This window comes from Gossypium raimondii, chromosome 10 (genome assembly GCF_025698545.1).
Source record: "Gossypium raimondii isolate GPD5lz chromosome 10, ASM2569854v1, whole genome shotgun sequence".
In the NCBI taxonomy this organism is placed as follows: domain Eukaryota; kingdom Viridiplantae; phylum Streptophyta; class Magnoliopsida; order Malvales; family Malvaceae; genus Gossypium; species Gossypium raimondii.
The window spans coordinates 1,892,623-1,901,309 of record NC_068574.1 but is presented as its reverse complement, the minus strand read 5'-3'; the positions used below and the strand labels follow the sequence as shown (position 1 = coordinate 1,901,309).

Here is an 8,687-nt window from a genome sequence, read left to right as displayed (position 1 = left end):
ACCGCCACGGCTCCCGCCCCCCTCGGGCAACCCCATCAACCTCCGATCCCACCTTTTCACTGTTACTAAATTTTCCCTTCCCACTCCCAAAATTCACATTTCCACTCTCACAAAAAAACAAAAAGAAAGAAAGAAAGAAAGAAATTGCCTTTGCCCTAAAAAAAAAAAAACACACTTTTAAATCTCAAATCGCACTAACCCCACTAAAAACGAACACTCAACTCACTTTTCTCTCTCTCTACAGTGCTACCTGTCGCCTTCAATTGCGACTTTTGCACCACTCCGCTCGCAATTTTTTCTCTTTCTCTTTCTTCCATTTTTTCATCTTTTTTATATAAATATAGAGATTTAGGGTTTTGTTTTTTTCTTCTTCGATATGAATCAACAGCCAGGGTTGGGCGATAACAAGGAATCAGAGGAAGAGCCCGTGGCCCAGCCGGTTGATTCTGCCGTTAAGCTGGGCTTGGAGAAACCGGTTGGTTCTGAACCGGTTTCTGGTGTCGCAGAAGACGAAGTTCTTGTCGCTTCGTCGGGTAAAAGTGAAGATACTGTGATGGAAGAGGATCCGGTTAATCCAGCTACCGTGTTTTGTATTTGGTTGAAACAACCGAAGTCCAATTTGCGGTATAAAATGAGAGTACCTGAATTGTGCCGCAATTTTAGGTTAGTTTTTTTTAGTTCAATTCATAGTCAACTCTGCAATTCACTTGTTTTTTTTTCTTGATTGATTTGTTTATTACGTTGTTTTTTGTTGTTTCAGTGCTGTTGCTTGGTGTGGGAAATTGAATGCTATTGCTTGTGCGACTGAAACTTGTGCTAGGATTCCGAGGTTAGTTGTTTTTTTTATAATTGTTTCTTCTACTTCCAAGTGACGTTGCTAGTGTTTATCTTTGTAGAATGATAAATTTCTCGTAGATTCTATTTCTGCTATATTTCATCTTACAAGTGAACTGTAGAATTATTTGGAATTCAAGTTTCTCAGGAGCACTAAAGTTGTCAAAGTCACTTATTCTATACACCTTTCTAAAATTAAAACTCATTTAGTGTTTTATTTATTTGTAGTTCCAATGCAAATCCACCTTTCTGGATCCCTATACAAATTGTGATCCCAGAGCGTCCTACTGAGTGTGCGGTGTTCAATGTCACAGCAGGTAGCTTAATTTTACATTTTCAGCTCATATTGTTATAGCTCTAAAGTGTTCTCATGAACCTGGCTGAATATCTTGACTTAACTAGTGGTGCCAAGTGTCGATTTCATAGTGTTGGATTTTTTAATTTATCTTTATAGTTATGCAAGGTCTTTGTATAGGTGGAACTTGGAAGTGTGATTATGACTGTGTGCTTCATATCTTTATTTATTTATTTCACATTGCTGTGGTTGTTGTCACTGTCGACATGTCTTCTTAACAATTTTAGCTCTGACACGTGTAGTAAGTCTGGTGCAATATTGTGTATATGACTGGTTGCTCTGCACATTTCTTGCAGATTCTCCTCGTGATTCTGTTCAGTTTATTGAATGGTCGCCTACTTCTTGTCCTCGTGCCTTATTGATAGCTAACTTCCATGGGAGGGTAACCATCTGGACTCAGCCATCCCAGGTAAGCTAGCACACTAGATTGTTTCTTTCAGATGCTTAAGTGACCTCCCTTTAAGTTCTTAACATGGCTTTTCTCTATATACTTCCATTTCAGACTTAGTTACAATGGCAGTATTGGTGTTTCCCTAAGTTTTCTGTTATGACATCATTTGGTTTATCTCTTGCTCATTTGTGGCCATAAAATCTTACCCTTGCCTAAAATTTGATGTTTAACTGCAGGGGCCTGCCCATCTGGTACGTGATGCTAGCTTCTGGAAGCGTGAGCATGAGTGGCGACAGGATATAGCTGTTGTTACAAAGTGGTTGTCAGGGGTGTCTCCAGTAAGTACTTTACTGCCCACAAAGTTGATTTCTTGAAATGGATATTTGAGGCATGAATTATCGTGTAATTTGGAATTGTGGTGTAATTTTGTTGCTCTTCCTTAAACTTCTCTTCCTATGTAGAAATGACAGTGATGGATCTTCTTTCCATCACTAAATCCTTCCAAGTGAAGAAATAAGTTTAAAGGAACATTCTTTATTTTGTTCCCTTATTAACATCCTTTTTTTTATTCTTTCAATGGGTACTTTCTGCTCATTTGTTGTCTTTTTTGTCTTTGCTACCATAATGTTAATGATCTGATCGCTTGTGCTATTGATTTATGTATTTTAATAATCAGTATAGGTGGCTTTCGTCAAAATCCAGTAATCCTGCAAACTCAAAATCGACTTTTGAGGAAAAATTTCTTTCTCAGCAGTCTCAAAATTCAGGTTTGTAGCTTTTACTCATTAAGTATTTGAGGTCTAGCTCACAATTTCGTGTTCTATTCATGATTTGAGCAAGAATAAATTTGTAAACATTCTGGATTTGTAAGGTTGGCTATTTTACAGGATCATATATAAGCTATTAGTGTTCTTTGATGATGACCTCATTTGGTCATAACTTGTCATTTGGTCTGCTCTTTCTGTTTTTACATTGATATCATTATAGAAATTTGGAAGGTACTCATTGCTTGTATGAAAAATGTGTTTTTTTTTTTTGCAGCCAGGTGGCCCAATTTTCTTTGTGTTTGTTCCGTCTTCTCTTCAGGATCTGTTCAACTTCATTGGTCCCAGTGGCCCCCTACGCAGGGTAGTGTAGCGCGAAAGTGGTTTTGCACAAGCAAGGGAATATTGGGTGCTGGGCCTAGTGGTATCATGGCTGCTGATGCAATAATAACAGACAGTGGTGCCATGCATGTGGCAGGCGTTCCAATTGTAAACCCATCTACTGTCGTTGTCTGGGAGGTTACTCCTGGCACTGGAAATGGATTTCAAGCCACTGCAAAGACCAGCACAAGTAATGGGATCCCACCCTCAGTTAATCCACCCAACTGGGCTGGTTTTGCTCCGTTGGCTGCGTATTTATTTAGTTGGCAAGAATATTTGATATCTGAGGCAAAGCAAGGGAAGAAGACAGCAGATCAAGATTTTAATGATGTTGTCTCACTACATTGCTCACCAGTTTCAAATTTCTCAGCATATGTGAGTCCCGAGGCTGCAGCACAATCTGCAGCAACCACTACTTGGGGCTCTGGTGTAACTGCAGTTGCCTTTGATCCAACTCGTGGTGGTTCTGTAATTGCTGTTGTTATTGTTGAGGGTACTTGTCTGATCTTTCAAGTTAATTTGTGTACTTCTTGCTTTTCCTATTAAAAAAGCTTTTTTCTAATGTTTGGTTAATTTGATATTTCTGATTCTTGGAGAATCTTGCTTGTATTGGGACACTTAGGCTGCAACTGAAATAGATTATTGGCATGATAATGATAATTATAATATACACTTCATTTTGGACTGAATGCTTCTTTGCTGTTGATTCCATTGGTTTTTGAATGAGATAGTTCTTATTTTACAAGCTATTAGTCGGTCATCTCTAAATTCTGTCATCTTGCTTATTGCAGGACAATACATGTCCCCATATGATCCAGACGAGGGTCCTACAATCACAGGTTGGAGAGTGCAACGGTGGGAATCATCTCTTCAGCCTGTTGTTCTCCATAATATATTTGGGAACCCTTCTTCCAGTTTCGGTGGGCAGGCACCTAAGCAGACTGTTTGGTTGTCCAAAGTGGATACAAGCATACCACCAACTAATGACTTTAAGTCTCATCAAGCAGCTGCTGCAGGACCAACTTCTGATTCTCGTAAAGCATCTGATTCGAGTTCCGAGAAGTTAAAGAGGGTTAGTTTTGATCCTTTCGATCTACCAAGTGACGTTAGGACCCTTGCTCGAATTGTTTATTCTGCGCATGGTGGTGAGATAGCTATTTCGTTTCTTCGGGGTGGAGTCCACATTTTTTCTGGTCCAAACTTTAGTGCTGTTGATAACTACCAAATTAATGTTGGTTCTGCTATCGCTGCCCCTGCCTTCTCTTCAACAAGCTGTTGTTCTGCTTCTGTTTGGCATGACACTAGCAAGGACCGTACCATGTTGAAGATAATCCGTGTTCTTCCTCCTGCCGTTTCAAGTAGTCAAATAAAAGCTAATTCATCAACCTGGGAACGTGCTATTGCGGAGAGGTACCAAATTAGCTAATCTATAAACATGTAATGATTTGATAGATATTTATAATTACTATTATTAATAACTCGGAGCAGGTTTTGGTGGAGTCTTTTGGTTGGAGTTGATTGGTGGGATGCTGTTGGCTGTACGCAGAGTGCTGCTGAGGATGGCATTGGTAAACAAGCTTTCACTATCTGTTGAAATTTTTACCTGAGTGCAAGTTATATTTTTCCTTAGCATAATCATTTTGTATCACCACCTACTCTTACTTGACTTCTGTTTTTGATGATTATTGTCCTTTTCAGTTTCTCTGAACAGCGTGATTGCTGTCTTAGATGCGGATTTTCACTCTCTCCCTTCTATTCAGCACAGGCAACAGTATGGACCTGTATGTCTTTCGCTAACTTTTTTTTTGCATTATCTGGTTGGCTGTTGGTTTTTACTTTATTAGTTCTAGTTGGTTATTAACTTTGCCAACTATTACATTTAAAGAAAGTGTACCCCAGTGCTCTAAACCTCATCTAATGAGGCTATCATGCTACCAGCTTCCTTGAAAATAACCCTGCCTTGACAGCCTAAATATTCTCCTGTCTGTCTAATTCTGCTTCCTACTTTCCTGTTCTATAATATTTGAGCTTTTGAAATTCTCAGTGGTAGTTGTTCCATTTGCTTGAAAGTTCAATATTATCTTTATACTTTGCAGAGTCTGGACAGGATAAAGTGCAGGCTACTGGAAGGTACAAACGCCCAAGAGGTTAGGGCAATGGTTCTAGATATGCAAGCAAGGTTGCTACTGGATATGCTAGGGAAAGGAATTGAATCAGCTTTAGTAAATCCTTCAGCCTTAGTATCAGAACCATGGCAGGCATCTGGTGAGACGTTATCCAGCATTGATCCTGAAGCAATGGCTGTTGATCCAGCTCTTGTTCAGAGCATTCAGGTCTTGCCTCTATGTTTGACTTACCTGCACATGTATTAAGTCTTTAGTCCTGCTGAAATTTAACTTTTGAAATAAAATCTATTCACTGTCCATTCTTTTGATGTTGCTTCTTTATTTTTTACCTTTGTTTCATTCATAAGTTTAGCAACTTTCTTATGTGCAGCACGAGGGTATATGGTTGCTCTCGGATCATGTTGTTAGACTAGTGACTATTCCCCACATAAGCAGTTCACATCTTGGCATATGAAAATACTCTTATATGTTCTACCACTAGCATTTTCTTTCAGCAGAGAGTTCAGCCTTTTTTCAGTTGGCTTTATATGCACTATTGTTGATGCAATATGCAGGCTTATGTTGATGCTGTTCTGGATCTGGCTTCACATTTTATTACACGCTTGCGTCGTTATGCTAGTTTCTGCCGCACATTGGCAAGCCATGCTGTTACTGCAGGTACTGGTAGCAATCGCAATATGGTAACAAGTCCTACCCAAAGTTCAGCAACTCCAGCAACTAGTCAGGGTCAGTACCAATTTCTTTTTCTTTTTGCTTTATTGCGTGATGCTGAAGAACTTTGTGTCTGTTACCCTTCTTGATTTGTACCTTTGAATTTGCTATATTTATATGCCTAAGTCACAGCAAGAAACCCATGTTTTACAGCTGGTCAAAGTAGTACGACAAGTTCGACTGGAAGCACACAGATGCAAGCTTGGGTACAGGGTGCTATTGCTAAGATTAGTGGCTCAACTGATGGAGTTTCCACTTCAACTCCGAACACCATAAGTGGCCCCTCGTCCTTTATGCCAATAAGCATTAATACAGGAACTTTCCCTGGAACACCTGCTGTTAGGCTTATTGGTGATTGCCATTTTCTTCATAGACTATGTCAACTTTTACTTTTCTGCTTTTTCTTTCGGCGAGCTCTACAACCTCGCTTTGCACAAAGAAATACTGATGCAAATCCACAAAAAAATCAGCCTGGGGCTCCTGGGAAAATGGAGGAGGTCAATTCGGTTGCTGCTAAGCCAACAACTATGACTAGACCTGATGAAGCCCAGGGAGCACGAGCTGGGCAACTAGTACCTGGAGCTAAAGGTGCTGAGGAAGGTCCCAGGGGATTAAAGATAGGTTCTGGGAATGCTGGTCAAGGATACACGTTTGAGGAGGTAGTTACTGTGTATTTTTATTGCTACCATTACCATTACCAATACCCTCACCGGTAATTGCATTATGTGAAATTTTTTCTTTAGGAACTGTGTTCAGGGGTCCCAAGTAATATTTAGGAGTATGCTGAAATGGCAGACTGGGTTGATATCTTGATATAATAAACCTCATATGTTGCTCTGCAGGTAAAGGTTCTTTTCCTTATTCTTATGGATCTCTGTAGGCGTACCTCTGGTCTACCACACCCGTTACCAGTTTCTCAGGTGGGGAGCAGCAGCATCCAGGTGCGGTTGCATTATATTGATGGAAATTATACGGTATTGCCTGAGGTGGTAGAAGCATCCCTTGGCCCACATATGCAGGTAGGCAGATTTCATCCAAGTTTATGAGACCTAGTTGCGTAATCTAGCTAATAAATGTTAGGCAACAAAAAAATAATGTAACTCATGATTTGCATCTTTGTAGTTAGTAAGATGTACTGATAAAACAAATAATATGGGTATCTAATCGATCTGTTTGTCGATTCTTCTGAATCTACGGAGTGCATTCTAGATATTATACTAATGAAAGCAGTTTCAATTAGCATAAGGGAATCTCCTACACTTTATGTTCTAATTATTTGAGTTCCAGATTCCTTTTAATTTCCATTATGTTTCTGAATTGTCTGCAGAACATGCCTCGGCCTAGGGGTGCAGATGCTGCTGGTCTGTTACTGCGAGAGTTAGAATTACATCCCTCATCTGAAGAGTGGCACAGACGGAATATGTTTGGTGGCCCATGGTCAGATCTGGAGGATATGAGCCCGGGAGATGATATTCCCAGGCTAAGTAATTCCATTGATATGCCTGATACAAGCTCAATGGAAAGTTCTAATGTCCATTACGGAGTACAAACCCTCTGGCCAAGGAAGCGTCGGCTGTCTGAAAGAGATGCAGCATTTGGCTTAAACACTTCTGTTGGCCTGGGTGCATATCTCGGTATAATGGGATCTCGACGAGATGTTGTGACTGCTGTGTGGAAGACTGGTCTTGAAGGTGTTTGGTACAAGGTTTGAGAATTTTCTTAAACATTTACTCTTTTAACTTCAGTGTTTGTCTTTGTCGGTTCTTGTTGTAGGATCACCTCGTAAAACGCTTTTAATTCCTATCAGTTGGAACTGGGATATTTCTTTTCCCTGTTTTATCAATAAAAAGCATTTAGTTTATATAGCACTTTTAAGTTTACAAGAGGTTGAGTGGTGCTTGGTATTTGCTTGCCCCTGTGAACAATCAAAAAGTAAATTGTTTCATTTCTTGTGCTCGTATGGTCTGCTGGTCGTCCTGCCATTTTATCGTGTGAAATAAATGCTTCTGGCTTTGACTTTAACTGTAGATCTTGTTGGAGAGTTTCTTTCACTCGTAAGGTTTGAAATGTTTCGATTTCAAATATTGTTGGTGTTAAATAGAATTATGATGTAACAGTGCTTAGACTGGTGCATGGAAGGACAATGTATTTTATGTAAAACGCACGCATCCAGAGATTTTAATTGAACGCTATGGTCTTTTTGTCGGCCGTGACACTAGTGTCGGGCTGAAATATGTCATTTCGATATATGATTTTCCTTGTTTGTTTGGAACTCTCTCTGATGAACTTCCTATTAATAACATATCTATTGGTTTTATATCGTGCAGTGCATGAGATGTTTGCGACAAACTTCAGCTTTTGCTTCGGCTGATTCGACCCACCAACCTAGTCAAAATGAACGGGTGAGTTGGTGGATCAGTCGTTGGGCCTATGGATGTCCGATGTGCGGCGGACCTTGGGTTCGAGTTGTATAGAAGCTGCCAGGGTGAATGTCGTATTTTTGTCAGGGGCTCACTTCAGTTCCTCTTTTCGATGTACGGGTATGTACTTTTTGGAAGCTTTACAAGGTGCTGCAGGTTTAAAGCTTAAACATAGGAAACAAATGATTGGCTTTTTCAACACTAGAACCTGTTTCACTGTATAAAATTTGTTGATAAAATAATTTGTTAGGTTACTTTTTTATTTTAACAAACGTTAACTAAGAACATTGATTTTTAAGGGGGTGAGAAATGAGAAGAATATGGATAGGTGTAATAGATTCCTTTAGTTCTAGATGATTGTAGTTGTAAGACAGGTAGACATTGTATGAATGTAGAGCGTGTTCAGGTCTAATTTCATATTGTACTTTTCTAGTCAATATATTGGGTTTTGTTTCTGTTTTAATTGAATTTTAGCAATGGATTCTTATTTTTATTTTGGAAATATGTACTGCAATAAAATCGTTGTTTGAACTGGATTGGCAGATCAGATCAGGATATCAATCCAGAAAAGGGCATTGAATTGATTAACCTAAGAATCGATACTAACCAGTTCAACTGAGCAATTTTTAATATATACTTTTTATTTTTATAAACGTTTAACGATTTCAGTTGGACCAGTAAATCTTGCATTGAAGTTGTTATCGC

General features: G+C 39.3%; 1 protein-coding gene across 1 annotated transcript; it reads left to right on the top strand.

Moving 5' to 3' along the window:
* LOC105776307 (mediator of RNA polymerase II transcription subunit 16) lies at window positions 1-8,445 on the top strand. Its single transcript, XM_012598886.2, has 16 exons — window positions 1-663; window positions 761-829; window positions 1,063-1,151; window positions 1,486-1,598; window positions 1,817-1,918; window positions 2,257-2,347; window positions 2,622-3,218; window positions 3,517-4,135; window positions 4,214-4,293; window positions 4,424-4,506; window positions 4,822-5,058; window positions 5,406-5,577; window positions 5,716-6,221; window positions 6,405-6,581; window positions 6,890-7,267; window positions 7,890-8,445. The coding sequence occupies exons 1-16, from the start codon at window positions 377-379 to the stop codon at window positions 8,034-8,036; spliced, it is 3,747 nt and encodes a 1,248-aa protein (XP_012454340.1). The 5' UTR covers window positions 1-376; the 3' UTR covers window positions 8,037-8,445.
* The last annotated feature ends 242 nt before the right edge of the window (window positions 8,446-8,687 follow it).